The sequence below is a fragment of the Mytilus edulis genome, chromosome 7, assembly GCF_963676685.1.
Source record: "Mytilus edulis chromosome 7, xbMytEdul2.2, whole genome shotgun sequence".
Taxonomy (NCBI): domain Eukaryota; kingdom Metazoa; phylum Mollusca; class Bivalvia; order Mytilida; family Mytilidae; genus Mytilus; species Mytilus edulis.
In genome coordinates, this window is record NC_092350.1 from 47,295,172 (window position 1) to 47,317,463 (window position 22,292).

At 32.6% G+C, this 22,292-nt stretch overlaps 3 protein-coding genes across 3 annotated transcripts in view; 1 reads left to right on the forward strand and 2 right to left on the reverse strand.

Annotated features, from left to right (window-relative positions):
- LOC139481639 (uncharacterized abhydrolase domain-containing protein DDB_G0269086-like) overlaps nucleotides 1-2,298 on the reverse strand; it is a 25,816-nt gene extending 23,518 nt beyond the window's left edge. Inside the window, exon 1 of the mRNA XM_071265077.1 lies at nucleotides 2,157-2,298. The gene's annotated coding sequence lies outside the window, so the exon portion shown is untranslated. The remainder of the gene's footprint in view (nucleotides 1-2,156) is intronic.
- Nucleotides 2,299-5,798: 3,500 nt separating this feature from the next.
- LOC139481616 (sperm axonemal maintenance protein CFAP97D1-like) lies at nucleotides 5,799-14,325 on the forward strand. The gene is made up of 6 exons (XM_071265053.1): nucleotides 5,799-6,002; nucleotides 9,320-9,390; nucleotides 10,018-10,139; nucleotides 11,410-11,533; nucleotides 13,554-13,673; nucleotides 14,143-14,325. The coding sequence occupies exons 1-6, from the start codon at nucleotides 5,897-5,899 to the stop codon at nucleotides 14,236-14,238; spliced, it is 639 nt and encodes a 212-aa protein (XP_071121154.1). The 5' UTR covers nucleotides 5,799-5,896; the 3' UTR covers nucleotides 14,239-14,325.
- Nucleotides 14,326-14,568: 243 nt separating this feature from the next.
- On the reverse strand, nucleotides 14,569-22,200 carry LOC139481615 (intestine-specific homeobox-like). The gene is made up of 5 exons (XM_071265052.1): nucleotides 21,943-22,200; nucleotides 17,292-17,417; nucleotides 16,257-16,417; nucleotides 15,494-15,649; nucleotides 14,569-15,014 (listed from the first exon to the last, which is right to left on the reverse strand). Exons 1-5 carry the CDS (start codon nucleotides 22,076-22,078, stop codon nucleotides 14,781-14,783), a joined length of 813 nt encoding a protein of 270 aa, XP_071121153.1. The 5' UTR covers nucleotides 22,079-22,200; the 3' UTR covers nucleotides 14,569-14,780.
- Nucleotides 22,201-22,292: the final 92 nt, after the last annotated feature.

The following is a 22,292-nucleotide window of genomic DNA, read 5'->3' on the forward strand; positions in this document are numbered from 1 at the left end:
GGTTTCCGGGGGTGCGCACCCCCCCTTTATTTTTGCCGATCAATGCATTTGTATCGGGACATATGTTTTGCACCCCCCCTTTGCCCTGGGTTAGCATCCCCCTTTCGAAAATTCCTGCATCCGCCCCTGGGTATAATCACCATATAGAGGGTTTGTTCCCAACCTGTTTAAAATAGAAAATGGGGATTTTGGAGTTAATTAAGCTGATAATTGTGTCAAAGGATTTTGGAGTTAATTAAGCTGATAATTGTGTCAAAAACAGACTATATTAAAGGAGATGATCGTTTAAATTGTACACCTAGAATGCTCACTTGTTTGTCCATGATATGCTAGCGTGTATTAAGGTTTATGACCCCTTCTGTAGCCAGTTAAGTACGAACTTTTCAAACTGCAATAGTATCAAAACAACACATATAATGAATACTAGAGATAGGCCATTTTGTACATATACAATAGGGAAACTTCGTGCAAAGCATAATTAGTTACTTTTCCTGTTGCATTCAATAGGAAAAGGGGACTTTGACTGTCTGTGACAAATAAACCAAGATTTTTATAGATAATCCAGAGCCTTTAATACAGAGGTTTCGGTTATAAAATTTCAAAAAATGATTACTCACTTGCTTTTTTATGATGTGTTAGTGTTTTTATTTACAAAATGTTGTAAACGACCTTTAAAAAAACCTCGTACTGAGTCACTAAAGTCGAGTGCACCCTGAAAGGTGTACTTGATTTGGTCCATATTTATATTTGTTTTAACTAGTAACTAAATTAATAAACTTGTTTTAAGGAAATAAATACTAGAAATGCATGCAATAATTCTCTATCTATCAATCACCGAATTGCCAAATATGAGAGTCCAATGGGAAAGACTGTAGATTTTCTATAAAGGCTCCATATGTTTAGCATTGCATCAGCACAAGGGTACATAATCCTTAAGGTTCATGTGGACCCTATGGCTAAAATTGCCGTATTTTCACCTCAAAATTTACTCTGAGTACAGACAAACCTTCGCATCTGTAAAAAAAATTCAGGCATAGCATGCCCTAGATAAATGAATTTTAAATATGTTTTATGTTTTAGAAAAGTAAAAACTTACCAGGATTTTGCCGTGCACTTTTTTTCATTTCTCCAGAAGGTGCCAAAATAATTACATTAGATGTATGTTTCATTATAATATTTTATTCTGATTGGCTAACTGCACATCACGCGTTATTCCGTAAGCAGTTGCATTGCTCAATACAACTTTTCACTCATGATAACACGTGCTCCAACAATAAAGTGCACAGGTGAATTAAATAATAAAATATATAAAATTCGTGTTTTCATGATCATAGCTAAAAAAATGTAATTATAAGTATTGAATGCATCTTTTTGTAACTTTATAGGGTTGTAAAAGCGTTGACCGTGTGTACATTTTTAGAATGAAGCGCAAAATGTACTTCGGTCAACGCTTTTACACCCCAATAAATTTACAAAAAGAAGCATTCAATTCTTAAATAAACTAAGTTGGAAAACAGGTTTGAGAACTTCCCCACAGGTAAAAATTAAAGTGAGCATTTTTAATTGACATGGACATTAGATGGACAATAGATACCTGACAATAATTGGTTATTTAAACTGTGTACCTGAGTGGACCATATCAAGGTAAACTCAACTGTTTGTTAATTTTATCGTCTTCTGCAGAGACGAAAAAAAGTGTACGGCAAAATCAGGTTAAGTTATGAATTTTCTAAATCATACAATGCATTTGAATTCTATTTATCTAGGGCATGCTATGCCTTAAAACTTTTTCAGATGCACAGGTTTGCCTGTTCTCAGAGAAAATTTTGAGGTGAAATAGCCATAGGGTCCACATGAACCTTAACCTCAAAAAATCCTAAACACCAACTAAATTCCTAAAAAAAAAACTCTTGCTGAGTCACCATAATTATATTATTTTAGCCAATGTCTAAATATATAAAATTGTAAAGGCTTAGAATTTTCTATGAAATTTCATATTTTGGCACTTAAACAACGAAAGCCGAAAGGATCAATCATAAATATTATGTTTGATGTTCATTGTTGATTAAATTTCTTTTTCGATTGACAGTGCAACCATAGTGGAACTTAACTTAAGTCATAATACAAAATAAATTAAAAACAGAGGTAATACGTACGTCAAACGGAATCCTTAAAAGGCACCTGAATGTGAATGGGTGCTTTGGGATGACAAATGTCAAGTTTTACAACAGGTGAACGGTGTACTCGATTATTTATTTATTGAGGATGTCACACCCTAACAGATTTTATACGTGGCGGATGAATTTAAGCGTATAACAATAGAATTGTAACCTTTAATGAACTTTAGTATATGAATACGGTGGACTCGATTTGAAATTATCATCGAGGCGTTGATTGATGATTGATTGTTGGTTTCTTAACTCCAGTGGCAATTATTTCATGCACGTTCAGGAGGTTAACACAAGAGCGTTGATTCGCGAGTACACACTAGACACTTATTTTTATACATATATAATCGAAAACAGTATTGAAATACTTTTTGTAACATAATGTGTTTGTCTTTTGTAGATTGTTGAGTGCAATACTTTTGCATGAATTTCAACAGGGCAGTAATTCCGTTTAAGTGTGGACTTTGATTTACAATTATGAATATGTTATCGTTTAATATCTTGTAATGCTTGATTAAAGAGAATGGTCATCGTGCCTGACAAGATCTATAACTAGTTATTTCTATATATGATTGAGATAAGAAACAGATATGGCAGTCGGTATATCAAAATTATATAGTCTGGCGCATACATTACCTTTTGAAGAGAATTTAGAAAACTTAAAGAATGCATGATACCAGTGACTAACTAGGCGAATGCCGCAGCTTCTGTCTTTGATTCGGAAAAAAGAAAGCAAGAAGGTTTAAAATTGATTGATTGTAAAATAAAGCGTACTTTTTTTCACAAAGCACAAATGCCAAATTGATCCAGATAATTATAGAGCAACTACTCTCATTAGTGGTCTTGGGTCTTTTCATAATTTTATAATATATAATAGTTTAAAAATCCATATTTGAAATGGTTCATAATATTAGTGTTATGCATGCACTTATTGAAATTTAATTTTCTTTTGGGGCGAAACTCTTGTAAAGTCGAATAAGAAAGGCATTCGAAACTGTTTGGCCTACATATCTGTGGAAAAAATACAAAACAGTTTAATGGGAAATGTTTTAATGACTCTTCTCTTGTCTTCGAGATGTGTTTAACAGGGGGAGATTTTATCGCATTTTCTCCTTTCGATCTTTTTAACTGATATTGAAGACTATTTTTGTCAGCGAGATGGACTGCCTATAAGAAGAATTTAGCGAGTTAAAAACTTGAAAACGAGTAATCGAAAACGCAAAATATTTTTTGAGCGATTTCGCGATCGCATTTTCGATATCAGAATTTCGCGTTTCCATGGCGATTGTGCGATTTTGCAATTCCGCGTATTCGCGATTTGGCTTTTTGTGTTTTACGTTTTTGCGTTTTCGCGATTTCGTCTTTTCGACTTTTGTTATTTGACGAATTCTTATTAACACGGACCTGTGCTGTAGGAAGAAAGTAATTAGTATTTATAAAGGAATTGTTACAATATTGTCATATCCACAAAGTATTATTATTCTTTTAGATGTATTTGTTTTAAGGTTGCACAAAAACCGACATTTTTCGCAGTTTCCGTTAAAAAAAATATATTATTTCTTTTTGGGGAAAAAAATGCTTGCGTTTTATAGAAAGGTTTTAAAGGAAATATACATCTGCATTATATATTATTTTAATGCACAGGCAAACTTGCCACAGATGGTTCTCATGCATATGATGATATATTAAAGTGATATAGCACCATGGTTATCATCCCTACCATTTTATTAACTGATGTTATTAGGCATGATGGTCTTTTTCTTAATTTAAGCATTTTTGTCCCTCGCGCCACACAATGCGGGGACATAGAAATACTGTGCGCCCTTTCGTCCATCCGTTCAGTCTTGTTAGTGCTCTCACGTGGACATTTCTTTCCAGAATTTTATAAAACTTGCACTTAAGGTTAATATCAGCAATTTCTCGGACAAGCTCTTAAATGGGTCCTGATTACCTTTCTCCAAAGAGTTATGACCTTGGACTATATAACCTTTGATAGATGAAATATGTGCCAGGGACATATTTCAGGGAACTCTGTTTTTTAGCTCACCTGGCCGAAAGGCCAAGTGAGCTTTTCTCATCACTTGGCGTCCGGCGTCCGTCGTCGTCCGTCGTCGTCGTCGTCCTGCGTTAACTTTTACAAAAATCTTCTCCTCTGAAACTACTGGGCCAAATTTAACCAAACTTGGCCACAATCATCATTGGGGTATCTAGTTAAAAAAATGTGTCCGGTGACCCGGCCAATCAACCAAGATGGCCGCCATGTCAAAAATAGAACATAGGGGTAAAATGCAGTTTTTGGCTTATAACTCAAAAACCAAAGCATTAAGAGCAAATCTGACAGGAAGTAAAATTGTTGATCAGGTCACGATCTATCTGCCCTGGAATTTTCAGATGAATTGGACATTCCGTTGTTAGGTTGCTGCCCCTGAATTGGTAATTTTGAGGAAATTTTGCTGTTTTTTTGTTATTATCTTGAATATTATTATAGATAGAGATAAACTGTAAACAGCAATAATGTACAGCAAAGTAAGAACAAAAAATAAGTCAGTATGACCAAAATAGTCAATTGACCCCCTAAGGAGTTATTGCCCTTCATAGTCAATTTTTAACAATTTTCTTAAAATTTGAAGATTTTCAATAACATTTTCCACAGAAAGTACTGTTATAGATAGAGATAATTGTAAGCAGCAAGAATGTTTAGTAAAGTAAGATCTACAAACACATCACCATCACCAAAACACAATTTTGTCATGAATCCATCTGTGTCCATTGTTTAATATTCACATAGACCAAGGTGAGCGACACAGGCTCTTTAGAGCCTCTAGTTTTTTTTATTTTTTAATTATTAGATCAGTTGTGGCAAGTTTGTCTGTGTATAAAATTAAAATATTTCCATAATGCATATGCCAACTGTCCTCGAGATTCCAATTCTTTGTATCATTAAAATGCATACCCACAATAACAAAACATTCTGAAAATAAAAACAGAACTTGCGAGGTTTGTGCCATATGACAAGCTTTAGGGATAATGATTGCATGAGTAAATTATGTAATGTAGTACTTTTAAAACTCTTTTCCCCCATCTCGATCAGAGTATTGTATGCTCGTACCAATAACCAATTGCTAAAAGGATCAAAATCAGTCTAGATTTGATAGAGGTAAAGATATTTACTTGTGTAAATGTGTTCCTCAAATTAAAAAAAATCGCATTATATCTGCCGCGCCATGTTTCGTTTAACTCTAAGAAGGGCGTTAATCATTCACAATACATCATGTATTGCATTTGATTGATATTTTGGGGAAGACCCATTTATTTTCTGGTACGGGGCTCTTGTGTTCATACCACTCTTTAGCCTTTCCCCTATAGTTGAAACTGCATGTTTCTACACTTTCTTGTAATGCAAAATATGCAAATCAAAGAAAATATTTACGTGCTGATAATTTAATTTGTAAAACTGAGATATTTTGTAAAATAATTACATATTTTTCTACAAAATTGTAGATTTTTCATAGAATATAGATAAACTCTTGTGACGTTAACATTCGTCAAATTTCATACTGTACATTTGAGAAACTGAGAAAACTCTCAGAATGACGGGAAAAGAATTTCATATTTCTGCGCCAAAAGCTATGTAAACGTCACAATGTTTGACGTCTTTACCTTGTTTTCATTTTGTTTCGGGTTTGTTGCATTTTGTTTTGTTTTTATGTTTGTTTTTATGTTGATTTATGATGCACCGTGCTTACCAGCCCCTCACGCCTGCTAATAATATTTATTTGAGAAAAAGATGGGACCAAAGTCATTACGACGCCCACAGAAAAAAGGTTTTTGCAGGTGAGTTGTAACACCGGCATTTTGGTTTATATTTTATTGTATTTTCGTGCCCTCTTTTATTACAGGATTATTCTATTGCGTTATTTTCAATGATTAAACTTGGCTAAATATTTGACTTCTTACATGCTCTATAGAATATGTCATGGATTCTTTGACAGCAGATGCTGTTGTCGAAGTTAGCGTAGAACTGTCTCTCTTTTATGTTAAAATTATTCGATCTGCAGCCATTGTCTTCGAACTTTTCAGTGTAACTAACGATCAATGTAATCATAGAATTATTTTTTGGTAAAACGTAGTCGGTGGTTTATGATTCACATATGAAAAAGCCACTTTAAAAACAATTTGGTCGTCACCAAGAATTGTATCACAAATAACTATGCACTAGAGTTTTTGTAGTGACACACTATCGTCCTTTAGTGCCGCGCCAGTGATTTGTGACTTGATTTTTTAATCTGTTTTCCATGAAGAACATTAGCTTTGACACTTCATAAGCTAAGTTTCTGGATTATAATCCTGTTTGACTCAAGAGATGCTTGAGTTATCAATTGAGAAGCTTTTTGCGGATTTATTTTCAAGAACTATCCCACAAAGTGTATACTCATCAAACTATAGGCTTCAAAAAAATATTCAAAAGAAACACGTATCTTGTGCATGAATTTAGAATTGTATTGCAATAAAAACTCATCAAACTACATCTGATTATCGAAAAACAAAATGCATATTATGAAACTTTCAAACTTCCAAAGACATAGTCAATTAAAAATGAAAATACAAGTTTTCGTTGCTTTTTACGTACATTCAATGCACTTATCGATCTTTATCACAAAGTTAATTGATCGTAAATAAAACCCGAAAAGTAAAAGTAACGTTGATGTTCTGCAACTTCGTGTTTGATTTGTCCGGCTAACTGTTGCTTTCAGCGGCACTGTCGAGTATTATGAAGACGATCGAAACGCGCGTTATGCGTTCACAGCTCTTGTATCTTTGATGAGTTTATAAAATAAAGTGAACTAGCTGTCAGTTAACTGCGAGTACCCTCAGATCTGTTCCTAGTGTCTTTTTGCTGGTGGGATGTACAATTATCCGGCCACGTCCACTTGTATTTTTGTCCATCTGATGAGTTAAGCATTTTTCAACTGATTTTTAGCTCACCTGGCCCGAAGGGCCAAGTGAGCTTTTCCCATCACTTGGCGTCCGTCGTCCGTCGTCGTCCGTCGTCCGTCTTCGTTAACTTTTACAAAAATCTTCTCCTCTGAAACTACTGGGCCAAATTAAACCAACCAAGATGGCCGCCATGGCTAAAAATAGAACATAGGGGTAAAATGCAGTTTTTGGCTTATAACTCAAAAACCAAAGCATTTAGAGCAATCTGACATGGGGTAAAATTGTTTATCAGGTCAAGATCTATCTGCCCTCAAATTTTCAGATGAATCCGACAACCCGTTATTGGGTTGCTGCCCCTGAACTGGTAATTTTAGGTAATTTTTGCTGTTTTTGGCTATTATCTTGAATATTATTATAGATAGAGATAAACTGTAAACAGCAATAATGTTCAGCAAAGTAAGATTTACAAATAAGTCAACATGACCAAAATGGTCAGTTGACCCCTTTAGGAGTTATTGACCTTTATAGTCAATTTTTAACCATTTTTCGTAAATCTTAGTAATCTTTTACAAAAATCTTCTCCTCTGAAACTACTGGGCCAAATTAATCCAAACTTGGCCACAATCATCTTTGGGATATCTAGTTTGAAAAATGTGTGACGTGACCCGGCCAACCAACCAAGATGGCCGCCATGGCTAAAAATAGAACATAGGGGTAAAATGCAGTTTTTGGCTTATAACTCAAAAACCAAAGCATTTAGAGCAAATCTGACAGTGATGAAAGTGTTTATCAGGTCAAGATCTATCTGTCCTGAAATTTTCAGATGAATCGGACAACCTGTTGTTGGGTTGCTGCCCCTGAATTGGTAATTTTAAGGAAATTTTGCTGTTTTTGGTTATTATCTTGAATATTATTATAGATAGAGATAAACTGTAAACAGCAATAATGTTCAGCAAAGTAAGATCTACAAATAAGTCAACATGACCAAAATGGTCAGTTGACCCCTGAAGGAGTTATTGCCCTTTATAGTCAATTCTTAACCATTTTTTCGTAAATCTTAGTAATCTTTTACAAAAATCTTCTTCTCTGAAACTACTGAGCCAAATTAAACTAAACTTGGCCACAGTCATCATTGGGGTAACTTGTTTAAAAAATGTGTGGCGTGACCTAGCCAATCAACCAAAATGGCTGCCACGGCTAATAATAGAACATAGGGGTAAAATGCAGTTTTTGGCTTATAACTCAAAAACCGAAGCATTAAGAGAAAATCTGACAGGGTTTAATTGTTTATCAGGTCAAGATCTATCTGCCCTGATGTTTTCACATGGATCGGACAACCCGTTGTTAGGTTACTGTCCTGAATTGGTAATTTTAAGGAAATTTTGCCGTTTTTTTTATTATCTTGAATATTATTATAGATAGAGATAAACTGTATACAGCAATAACGTTCAGCAAAATAAGATGTACAAATAAGTTTACATGACCAAAATAGTCAATTGACCCCTTAAGGAGTTATTGCCCTTTATAGTTAATTTTTAACATTTTTCATAAATTTTTGTTAATTTTTAGAAAATATTTTCCTCTGTAATTACTGGGCCAAGTTCATTATAGATAGAGATAATTGTAGCAACAAGAATGTTCAGTAAAGTAAGATCTACAAACACATCACTATCACCAAAACACAATTATGTCATGAATTTATCCGTGTCCATTGTTTAATATGCACAAGACCAAGGTGAGCGACATAGGCTCTTTAGAGCCTCTAGTTATAGTTTGTTCTTATGTTGTACTGTTATACCACTGTCCCAGGTAAAGGGGAGAGTTGGGATCCCGCTAACATGTTTAACCTCACCACATTTTCTATGTATGTGCCTGTCCAAAATCAGGAGCCTGTAAATTATTCAGTGGGTGTCGTTTCATATTTGTTTTTCGTTCATTTTTTTATATAAATAAGGCCGTTAGTTTTCTCGTTTGAATTGTTTTACATAGTCATTTCGGGGCCTTTTATAACTGACTATACGGTATGGGTTTTGCTCATTGTTGAAGGCCGTATGGTGACCTTTAGTTGTTAATATCTGTGTCATTTTGGTCTCTTGTGGAGAGTTGTCTCATTGGCAATCATACCACATCTTCTTTTTTTTTTTTACATTAACTGATAGTTCCAAAGATCCACCGTCTATACCATAAGATTGATTATTTATAATCTTTTTCAGCAAAGCCGGTGGTCGACAACAAGCCACCTACGACCTACATGCACCTTCATATAAAACTTAAGAAACTCCAGGTAAGAATGTCAGTGAGACTAACTGAAGTAGAACAAGTTTGAAATGTAACAAAAGAGAGGCAAGTATTGCGAATGACAAAAATGGACAATTTTTAAATATAATTAAAAACGGTAGCGTTTTATACATTAATATACTTTTTGTTATTATGATGGTCTGACTGAAGGTGGTGGGGTAGTTCTTTTTTCTATTTTCCTTATGATTTTTCTCTTTCTGTATATCATTATCATTTATATTTAATATTGTAGCACTCCATTATAAAATGCAAAATGGAAATGGGGAAATGGGGAATGTGTCAACTATTTTGTTTAAAATAAATTTGGTCCATTTTTTCTCTATTTCAGTATTTGTGTTTTATTCTATTTTCTGTTGCATTTGTCAATTATGGATTTCCCTCAAACATTATCACTCATTTTCGGCTACTGTTCGTGGACTAATGTATTTCCATCCCTTCAGTGTCCTGTCGTATAACAGTTAAAATTAAAAAAAAAAATAAACTAGGTGTTATGCTACAATAAGCACCACATTTGAATCTAACTGAGGTCGAGACAAAATGTTTTTTCGATTAGATTGTCTCCCCTTCTTTGGTCACCAATATCACAGGACGTTTAAGAGCGATATATTTTCAGATAGAAGAGGAAAGACTAACCACAGTGGAAAGGGATAACCGAATTCTGCTCCAAAAAATGGCGTACATAATGAAGTACGGAGGGAGTGTAGATAATATGAAACACGATTATAAGAAAAAAAGGTATTTATAGCATTTACTAACGAGAAACACGTCAATATATGCATGGAAAAGATATGTTGGATCCAATTATGGTTTTATCAAATGATTTCCGTATAAAATATTACACCTGCTATCCGTGACAGTGTTAATATAATGCATTGTAATACAGGCAAACAGTTCGATGCAACTCTTAATTTCATGGTTGTAACAAACAAATGTGATAATTAAAATTAAAGCTCGGAAGTACTTCATACAAAATGTGTTTAGATTAACGATTTTACATCCCAAAAAATCCTTAAACTGAGACGTATTCAGTTCTGAAAGAAAAAAGAAAATTATTTAAATTAATTCCATGTTTCACTTTGCTCCGTTCTGTTTTCCTGTCGATCTTGTAAGATTTGCAACGCTCAAAACTATAAATGTTGGTGTCACTCGTCTAAATGAATGCTTCGGGTACATAAAAAAAAATCTTTTTTTGATTATGCAAGTTAATAAGAATTTGAAAAAAAATGGCTTTTCGTTTGGCTATCCTATAACGAAATTACAACGATTTCCATAATGAAAAAAGCTATGGAAGGGAACTGTCGTTTAGTAGCATATGAATAACACATAGCTTAGAGAGTGATAGAGCAGATTGTAACCCCGAGAAAACATTGTCAACCACGGCGAAGCCAAGGTTGACAATGCTTTTTTGAGGGGTACCAATCTGCTTTATCACCCTCTCAGCTAGGTGTTATTTAATTTATAATACTGAATTTCCTATCATTAATGTCTTTTACAGATTAATGTTATTATAAAAGTAATTTTTATGACGTCACAAACATTACAACGTTACGGGTAATAAAAAAAACCCACAAAAGTGAATCAAGATGTTTTTTTAATTCATTTTGAGTCAAATAATAAAATCTGAGCCAAAACATAGAACTTAAGCATTGTATTTTTAAATTACTTGATGTAAACTCAATTCATTGTCATTTTAAATTATCGACTTTTGATTGGTCTAGACGAGAGGGTAACATTAAAAAAAATAGTCACCCTCTCAGCCATGTGATAGAGTAAATTAACACCCTTGTATTAGCCAAACAAATATTGCATTTTAACGTGAAGTATAATGAAAATAAGTATCAGAAATTTAAATCAAGTCGTTAAATCCTAGCTGCAAATTAATTCAAGCCAAAAGCAGAAGTTTAATTAATTCTTATCCACACGAGCACATTAGACGAGTTTCGGATTTGACGTTATATTCAAAATCTCTCACTCAATCACTTACTTCATTTTAATTTCATTTTAGTTTGAATAAGACAAAAAGACAAAGAGAACTACTTAGAATAACACATGAAAATCTGGCAATTTTAAAACGAATTACAGCAAAGGAACCGCATCTGAATCACTTGCGATGGATACATGAAAATCAGGTTAGTTTCTATATAACCATTAGAAACAAATGTCGATCGTAAAAAAAAATATCCTTAAAATCAAATTTACTATTTTCGAACATATAATGTATGTATAATAAGTTTTTTTAATGTGCAGTTCGCAAGTTGTTTTCTTTGAAATATATTTTCAGAAATGAATGTAGATCGTAAAAAATTGTACAAAGATATTAAACATTTATGTATAATTTTTTTTCAACGTGAAATTCGCAACTTTTTTTCTTTGAAATATTTTAGTATGATTTTCTGACAACATTGAACGCTAAAACCAAGAGTATCAAATTATTTGTAGATATTCGTCCCCAAGAAACAAAACAAAAAGATAAAACATAAGTGAACCGGTGATGTTTCCTCAATTTTAACCCCATACAATTTTGCTGGAATTATTTTCTAGTTTGATTTGGCATAAACAAGAATGTGTCCATAGTACACGGATGCCCCACTCGCACTATCCTTTTCTATGTTCAGTGGACCGTTAAATTGGGGTCAAAATTATTATTTGGAATTATAATTAGAAAGATCATATCATAGGGAATATGTGTACTAAGTTTCAAGTTGATGTAACTTTAACTTCATCAAAAACTACCTTGACCAAAAACTTTAACCTGAACTTCGCACTATCATTTTCTATGTTCAGTGGACTATGAACTTGGGGTCAAAACTATAATTTGGCATTCAAATTAGAAAGATTCTATCATGGGGAACATGTGTACTAAGTTTCAAGTTGATTGGACTTCAACTTCTTCAAAAACTACCTTGACCAAAAACTTTAACCTGAAGCGAACGGACGGACGCATAGACGGACGGACGCACGGACGAACGGAGGCACAGACCAGAAAACATAATGCCCCTCCACTATCGTAGGTGGGGCATAAAAAATGTTTACATTTTGAAAGAGTCTCCTGTGCGGATTAGCATTGACCATCAATTTGTATTTCCTGTCATATGCAGGGCTTTATCTGTCTGTCCCATGTCAGCAACCTCTTCATTTAATGCGTGTCGTTGGTTGCAGTCTGTTAGTTTTAAATCAGGCCGATAGTTTTTTCTTCTTCACATTTTGCAATAATTTTTAATTTTTGATGTAACACGTCTTCTGATTGGCTGACGTTATTTTGTTATCAGCCCATAGGCAAAATTTAGTCATGTGACCGTGACGTCATCGTCATCAACGTTTTTTCATAGTTTTCTACGATTTAAAATGGAATTTAGAATTAAATTATAAGAAATGACTGTAATATTTTTTGTCTATTCGAAATAACATAAACAAGAATGTGTCCTCAGTACACGAATGCCCCACTCGCACTATCATTTTCCATGTTCAGTGGACCGTGAAATTGGGGTAAAAACTCTTATTTGGCATTAAAATTAGAAAGATCATATCATAGGGAACATGTGTACTAAGTTTAAAGTCGATTGGACTTCAACTTCATCAAAAACTACCTTGACCAAAAACTTTAACCTGGAGCGGGACAGACGGACGAACGGACGCACAGACGAACGGACGCACAGACCAGAAAACATAATTCCCCTCTACTATCGTAGGTGGGGCATAAAAATGTGGTGCACACTGTTAAATAACCCGCTACGCGCGTTATTCAGTGTGCAGCCAATTTTTTATGTTATTTCTTCATAGACAGAAAAAATATTACAGTCATTCCTTAAATGTTGGGACATTTTATAGCTGAATATGCGGAATATGTTTAGCTCATTGTTGAAGGTTATATGTATATCCCACTAAGCTATATGTCCGTGTAGACGCATCGGGGTGTAAATGCTTGAAATATTATCACAAAAAATCAATAGGATAGAAAAAGAAAGTGAAATCGAAAGTTTTACTGCAATTCCTTTTAAATATCATGCAATTTTAATTTGAAACGCTTCCCGGGAAATGAAGTTTTTAGTTAGACAAATTGTGATGACTATTTATAGTATATAATATAATATATGAAGTATTCAATTCTACTGTATTGTTAATGTTTTTATTCTACTGTTTCCTTTTTAGATAAATCAACAATATTTGAACAATATTGCCAAATTCCCACACAAATGGAGACAGGAACAAAGTCATTACAAATTGTACCAACTTCAACAACTCGCTGCAAATGAACGCATCAAGCAACAAGTAAGTTGAGATTGAAATTCTGAATTTTGAAAACCAAAATCTGATTAGTGAATAATTTCCTTGCAAACTATGACGAAAAGACAACTTATGATTGGTTTAAATTTTAATGACTTGCGAGTTTTACATTTATATTGTAGTAGCTTTATGAGTGTAGTACGATATACCGTTGAGAATGTCTAACAGTAAAATATTTTTTTTCTGAAAATCTACAAATATAAATAATTCAGTACACCAATGCACAACAAAATTAAAAATACTAAAAAGAGAAAATTTGGATCGTTTGGAAATTTCTGCACATGTATATAAATAAAAAAAAACTATGGACTCTATATATATAGATAATAAAAAAGCACTAGCACTGTTTGCATATTTCAGTCCCAAAGTCATACTAGGAACTTGATATGAAAACAAGAATCTTCCGCGCCATATTGTGTCATTTTTCATATCAAGGCAAGTTATCGTTTTGCAGGTTGAAACGAGTCAACAACAGAATACTGCCGAATCAGCGTTAACCACGTTACTAAACCAGAGAGGAAGCCTCGTTCCGAAAAGTCCACATAGATAAACATGTAAACATCATAAATCACAATTATATCGTAACGAAGAATTCAGTTACTTTTTTTTTATTAATAAATTTGTAATGGAAAGAAAATTGTTGTTAATTTGAGCTCCCTGCAGAGTTCTGGTAGTCGGGGCTACTTAATAGGTTGAATTTGCAAAGTCAGATACTGATTTTACTGTGTACAAAACATGAAACAAGAAGAAGTCTCGGTACCTTATAAACCATTTTTATTTGTTAACTGGTCGCATCGTAGACTAATTTCAGATTTGTCAGTAATTAAGTAATAATAGAGAACAATTCATACTCAATATAACCCACATTCAAAATCAAAAATACAAAGAAAATATTTATTTTATATATACAGATACAAGTTAAATTGCAAAAGTAATATCACAGTTAGCTTCGACGAACCACATCTAAGATTGTATGCAAATAGGTTCAGATATGCACTAAGATGATGAAATATTCAATTATCCCGCACAACAAGTCATTTATGTCAGTCATGTCAAATCTGATTGAATTTAGAAAAAAACCCAGGAAGGTTCTCATTTATATTGGAACATCATTTCCATTGCCGCCTCGTGTTCTCGTGCTTTCAGTCGAAGAGCAGCAATGCTTCCCGATCTTTTGGGTTCACCTGGTGCATGACAACCTGTGTAGAACGGAAACGGCGCCAAACCATAAAATGGAAATGAAGGGAAAATTGGCATTGACGACGTTGATAAATTTAATGGCATATCTTGTTCATCGTCGCTTTTGCAATCTACCTTTCTGTTTACCTGGAGAAAAAAAGATATGAGAAAGTTCAAGCAATGGTAATTAAACACATGCACATACAAAGACACACGCACAGATATGCTACATAACGTCACGTCTATTCTAAATAAAGTCATATTATCTAAAACAGATTGGCCTTGGAACTATACACGACGAAGGAAACTGGAATCCTGCAATGGAATTAGATTCCTTAAAGTTTGAATTTTACATTTTTGCTGGTGTTCCGGTCTTCAACTATTACTGATAATATTTATTGCCAATTTGTCAGTGATAAAAGCGATTGTTCACAGCTCATATGAATAATCTTATATTTGAATGTATTAAAAAAAAGGATTATGACGATTACTTGTTTAAAATCACAGGTACAAGTTCTCTTATCGAAGCATTTTCTTCAAATTAATATGTTTTCCCCCGGTTATTTTAGCGTCAAATGAAATAAACTACAACGTAGATATCTAGTCCTTCCCATATATAAGCATACCTGTGTTTGATCTAAGCCTAGTGCTAGCTCATCCTGTCGAGGAATACTTGACTTTGGTGCCGGAACATAATTCGTTTCTGTAAGACCCTGTAGTCCTCCAAAATTTCCAAGTTTTTCATACTTTCTCCATTTTGCTCTTCTATTTTGAAACCAAATCTACATAGAATAAAAATAATAACAAACATTATCAATCTATTACATATTTATTTAGAAAGACTTATTTATAGTGTACAAATAACGTTCAGGAGATTTTGGTATTATATATCATTCCCCTTACATATTGGAATGATTTTTACTTTTACAGAAGAAATAGTAGATATAATTGCCAAATTGCCTGAGAATTTTCTAAATAAGTTCAAGCACATATTTTTGGTAATTCAAAATAATTACATTAGATGTATGTTTCATTATAATACGTTATTCTGATTAGCTAACTGCACATCACGTGTTATTCCTTAAGCAGTTGTATCACACAATAAAACTTATCATTCATAATGACACGAGGTCCCATAATAAAGTGCACAGGTATATTAAATAAAAACTTGATGTAAATCGTGTTTTCGTGATCCTAGCTAAAAAATGTAATTATAAGTATTGAATGCTTCTTTTTGTAATTTCATAGGGTTGTAAAAGCGTTGACCGTGCGCACATTTTTAGAATGAAGCGCTTCCGCGCTTCATACAAAATGTACTTCGGTCAACGCTTTTACACCCCAATAAAGTTACAAAAAGAAGCATTCAATTCTTAAGTAAAAAAAACATACCTGAACACGTGCTTCCGGTAAACCTGTCTTTTGTGAAAGTTCTTCTCTGGTGTTGACGTCTGGATAATGAGTTACTCGGAATACATCTTCTAATGTCTGTAGCTGGTCAGCACTAAATGTTGTCCTTATACGTCGTTTCTTGTAACTGTTATCATTCATATCTGAAACCAGAGAAAATTCTTTAATTTATCAATGAATAGTACCAGTCTGTTTAGTCTTGCAATAATTATCCGGGTAAAATAATTGTAAGTTCTACGTAATCTACTTTTTTTATTACAACAAAGGAAAAATTAACCATTGACAATACTTATTTTTGGTAAAAATAAAGCAGTACATATGCATTTACATTAAATACAACATTACACTGCCCCGAAATGTTATTGTCTTAGCCGAAACGTTATTGTCTTAGCCGTATTAGGCCTGTAAATGCTCTTCAAATTCGTGAATTTATTTTAGCTTTTCAGTTGTTTTGATTCAAGCGGCATTGACAAGTCTCATGACGACGTATGGCGTACCAAATTCTAAATTTTTTAGGAGTTTTTAAAAACTGTTAGGGTAGATATTTTTGTTGTGCACACGAATGTCCCGTCAAATTTCTTCATAAAGAATTCGCCGTTTCAGAATCTAATGCATTCTGGGTAATATTTTCAAAAGTGTACACCAAAGCGTGGTGATTCCTTAACAATCGAAATTCAACCAATGACGTGACGTTATTTTCACTTTGGGGTACGAACAATGAAATTACCCATGATGCTTTAGATTCTGAAACGGCCAATTAATATCAATAAAAAGTAAAATCTCAAAAATATTGAACTCCGAAGAAAATTCAAAACGGAAAGTGCCTAATCCAATGGCAAAATCAAAAGCGCAAACACATCAAACCAATGGACAACAACAGTCATATTCCTGCCTTGGTACACACATTTTCTTATGTAGAAAATGCTGGATTTAACCTGGTTTTATAGCTAGCTTAACCTTTCACTTTTAAAAATAAATAAAAAACATTTTAGATAATAAAAAAGTTAGATATTTTACCATTATATAAATCACTGTCTCTGTTCAATCCATTGTCAGAACCATGTATGTCACTCCAGTTTATTTCCTCCTCGCTGCTTTCCTGGTCATTTCCTGATGTCCTTGATACTGGCGACAGGCCACGACCTATAATTATCAAAACAGGAATCATTAATTATACATAATAATATTAATTAGTGTATATACCTAAAATTTACCTCGTTTAAATCTAATTTCATTGAATTTAATTTAAAAGTTTGAATTCTGAAACAATCATTAGAAGCTGCAGCTGAAAAGTTGATATAACCCAGAAAAAAAGTTCAAAAGTATAGCCAAACTCAATAAGGGAATTAATGTCCTGTATATTACATGTAGGAAGGGGGTAAATTTAAATTTATTGAAACCTTCAGTTGTAACATTTTTTAAATGGATCATTTTATATGTATCGTTCTTGATACATTTTCACAAGACGAAACGATACTAAGATTGATCGTAAGTATACTAGATTGATCGTAAGTATACTAGATTGATCGTAAGTATACTAGATTGATCGTAAGTATACTAGATTGATCGTAAGTATACTAAATTGTTCATAACTTTCGACCAATCTTAGTCGTAAGTTTCTTTTGTTTCATGATTCGTTGTCCGAATTTGACTATACTTTGGTCATTTTCAGTTTTATTAGTTCTTCCTCGTTTGTTTAAGGTTTGGTTTTTCAAATATTTTGGCTATGAGCATCACTGAAGAGACATTTATTGTCGAAAAGCTCGTCTATTCTTTATAATACAACACAGATAAGATTGAGTAACTTACATTAAAAAAGATTTCAAATACATAGTCTTTAAATAAATAAGTGAATGTTCAATATGCGAACTATGCATTTTTATCCAAATTTATCAACTATTTGAAATTGAAAGTGATTATGCTTCTGTATTGTTGCATAGACATAACAATCAAAATCAACATCGTCAATGACAAGACTGAAAACTTTTCTTCTGTTGCCTTCCCGTATTCAATATTAAAACAGATAAAGATTCACAGAAATATGTCAAACCAGTCCAGAATGTTTCATAAGTGGGGGCCCACTGACTGCCTAAGAGTCATGCTTCGGTGATTCCCTATATAACCAACCAATGTTTTCCCAGAAAAGAGGCCCCCTCTCTAAATCCGTCTCTTCAAACTTTTATCTATAATTCGCTTTCTTCCTGGTCACTTGTAGTAAAAAGGTAGAACTGTGTAGATACAACATATGGCTGTAATAGTACAATTTGAATATGTCCTAGTTGTGCTCACACTATCTTAAAGTCTTTTTTTTTTTAGATACGAAACAAATAATTACTTTTTTAATTTTTCTAACCAATCATTGCACTCGCATGCCACGCGATTACCATAGTTTAACCTATTACCCTAAACAATTTACCTTTTACAAAACAAACAATATCCGCTTAGAAAATATTATTTGTAATTTATAGCGGCTATTATGGTCACCCTTATCGATATTATCTCTTGGTTTTCTTTGAGATAAAATTCATTTAATATCTTCATAATTTACATGGTTTTATTCTTTAATTGGTTCTGTAAACGATCGTCTGCAAATCGCCATAATGGCCGTTTCAAGTGTTAATCGGAAGACGTTGCTTAGATCATCTAAAGGGCTCTTTTTCATCATGGTCTTTGATGGTTTAAACATTATAAAACTAAAACTTCATTTATTGCAATTATTGTAGATAAGATAAAATATTGCGTCCAATATGAATGGACTAATATACCTTTTAAAAAGATATGGTTCCGAAAGGTGCAAGGTTCGAACCCATTTACGGCCAGGTGTGAAGTTGATATGGTCCGATTTTTGTCACGAAATTTTTATTTAATGGTAAGGAAATCTGTCTGGTGTGGTTTTGGTCCAACTTTAAAACATTATTTTTCTATATACATATTTGTTAGGAAAGACATTTGGTTTATTTGGATTTACGTAAAATTTAAAATGAATTCAAAACATTTTTTATCCATATTTTTCAATTTGTTTAGTCTTCAAGTTGTTGTTTGCCAAGCAACAATCAACGAAACACTCAAAGTGACAAATTGTATAAAATTAAATTAAAATAAAAAAAATAGATTAAAAAAAGTAACTACGTAAAATCTTCCAACATTTCCATGTCTGCAATTTTATCTGCAGATTTTGAAAATGTTAGCATAATGGCTAACATATTTGTACATGATGATTTGCAAACAATGGTATTCAAGCAATATCTTTCATTATCGTTAATTGCAATTTAATAAGTTGATAATAGTTTTTAAATAAATATGCTATGTGTAAATATTATATTGCATGCAAACAACGAAAGAGACAGATATCACAAGACTGCGATGATATTGTAAGATTTTCTTGGCTATAGGAAATTCTTCAAAATGAACTTAGTCATTAATTGAAGATTTTATTTAAAAATATTTTTCATTATTTGAGAATTTGCTGTCGAATAAGAGGTCTATAATGAATGTTTCTTTTGGATGATACATTCCCAAATCTCTTAGACTCGTGACGATATAAAGATTAACATATTACATAGCCACGATTATTGCATGTTGCCCTCGAGATGCTGTCTTGTTGATTTTGTAGTTGGGTTGCTGTCTCAATCCCAAATACATTTACCACAACCTGTGTCTTCGTTGACTTAATTATATTCAATAATATATATTAGGAACAGAGTCCTTAGAAATCATTTTGAGAAAATCTAATTAATATAGCTTGAAGTATATAACAATTCACTGATTTTTTTAAACCCCTAAAAATAATTTTCACAAACATTATAGTTCTTTTTTCTCTTGGTTCATAAAGAGGATAATTCATCATCATTTCAAGGTGTGCTTTGAATAATTCAATATTTCAACATTTCGACCAGACAGACAACATATATTGCAGATAAAAATATTTTTATGTCATATAATAAATTACAGTTTAAATTTCTGCTCATCATTCTAGGTCAAGTGCAGGAAATCGAGAGCCATAATTTTACGTAAAATTATTGCAAGTGTTTTAAACATTACATCACGAAATGAAATATTGGTAATTCTTATATTAACTTCAAACTCTTCAGGTTTTATCATGGCAATAAACAGATCCAAGCGATATTTGAAACGATTATATTTTATAATTCGTATTTATACCCTTAAACACCGAGGCAATTTATAACACTGTATTGCTTTTGAATGAGTTAAGGAGAATTAAATGCTAATAAAACATTATGAAGCGCACATTTTCGTTATTTAAAAAACGGGAAAAAATATGAGGCAGTACAATCAAATTTTGCAATTCAAAATCGACGAATTCCCAAGGCCCGTTATCAATGACGTTTATTTTATCAAAAATGTACAAGAAGGGCATCGGAGACCAAAACCAAAATTGTGTGAGATGTAAAGCTGTGTATTAAATTCTAATACAAATATATCAATGTATTTGTTGATGACTTCCTCCAATGTAAAAAAAATAAATACAAGCCATGAAAAATTAGCATTTTATTTTTTATCAAAATGCCTGTAACAGCAACATTTAATGCAGAATGAAATATTCCAAAAAAACTTAAGTATATAATATAGACTTTTGAAAATTCAATTTTCTAAAGCATTTGACAAATTTTAAATTTTGTTCCTTTAGGTGCAACAAATACGTGGATGTAATTACTATATAAGAAACTGAACATCAGTGTATCTTCTTTTGTCATAATTTTGTTTGCATATTTAGACGCATAGTATAAAGAAACTGAACGAGACATCGTGAGATGCATACATACAGAAGGGCCGTTGTCTGCGTTCTATCGTGCATAAAGTTATGTTTTAGAGGATTTTAACCCTTTACATAATATATGCTAAAGCCCAAAATGTATGGGCTTTAAGCATACTTCTTCATAGAAATTGGTATCGTGAGAGGCCGAGTTACATATTACAGAGCATTCATGCATGGATACCGGCTTCGCAAGAATATTGAACGATGCAAAGTAGGTTTATTTTTAATAAAACAAACTAAATAATTTATTACGAAAAACTTGCAAAAGAATTATTTTGTGGTTTTTATTGGTGTATGAAAAATATTATGTTACAATTATTCTTCAAATGGGGAAATGATTTCCAAGTACATTTCGGAAAATCGCAGAGTATATATATGGCTGTAAACAATAAATACGAAATAATTAACAATGTTTATTTTTTTTCTTGTTTGACATAGGACCACTTTGTTTTTTGCTTACTTAATAACAGTAATTAAACGAAAGAAAAAGACTGGACCAATATCAAATATGCATTACCTCTGAAAGAAAGAAAACGTTCGTATGCTCTGTTGTGGTATATTGATGGAAATTAACGGATTTGTTGGGCATTCTCGTTTAAAACAAATTTTAAAAATCCATTCCATATTAATTATGTTTCTTATTAGTGAAACCGCACTTTTAAAGCTTGTTGTATTATTAGACTTTTCGACATGTTTGAAGATCATGCAATGCTAATAATATTTTTAAATTTTCCCTTGATTATAATTTCATTTTTATAAATAATGAAGTGAAAAGAAAGATATTGTTTTCACTAACAAAACAAAAAGGCATGAAATGTTTGATATAAAACATGAAAAAAATGTAATACTATAATAAAAACCATTATTTTATTTGAAATATAAATAACCTACCTAAAACATCATCTGAAACTCCACCATCGTCTTCTGAAGGCTTCCTTAGAATGGAATCTATCGAATGTTTAGTAACAAACTTTTTACACATTTCTGGAGAACTGCTTGAAGATTCGTCTGAACTCATTTTTAACATCTTTCAATCACAAAATGTTTGGTATAGGTTTTATTTAAAAATCAGATTTCTTTAAAAAGTAATTTTCTTTGATTTATAAGACCATAAGATCAAACCAAATTGGTACAAAGACCCTCTAATCCATTAGTAGCATTTTCAGAAGAATTTTCTCAATAAATATTACCGTTGTTTACACAAATTTGCGACACAAGTCATAAATTTTCAATTGTACAGT

Excerpts from the sequence above, each read along its gene's own strand:
- LOC139481615 (XM_071265052.1), bottom strand. The coding sequence starts at position 22,078 with ATGTTAAAAATGAGTTCAGACGAATCTTCAAGCAGTTCTCCAGAAATG. Across the intron at positions 17,418-21,942 it reads AGTTTCAGATGATGTTTTAG|GTCGTGGCCTGTCGCCAGTA; the intron begins GTAGGTTATTTA and ends TGATAATTATAG. Across the intron at positions 15,650-16,256 it reads TACCGGAAGCACGTGTTCAG|ATTTGGTTTCAAAATAGAAG; the intron begins GTATGTTTTTTT and ends TATTCTATGTAG.
- LOC139481616 (XM_071265053.1), top strand. The coding sequence starts at position 5,897 with ATGATGCACCGTGCTTACCAGCCCCTCACGCCTGCTAATAATATTTAT. Across the intron at positions 10,140-11,409 it reads CACGATTATAAGAAAAAAAG|TTTGAATAAGACAAAAAGAC; the intron begins GTATTTATAGCA and ends ATTTCATTTTAG. Across the intron at positions 11,534-13,553 it reads GATGGATACATGAAAATCAG|ATAAATCAACAATATTTGAA; the intron begins GTTAGTTTCTAT and ends TTTCCTTTTTAG.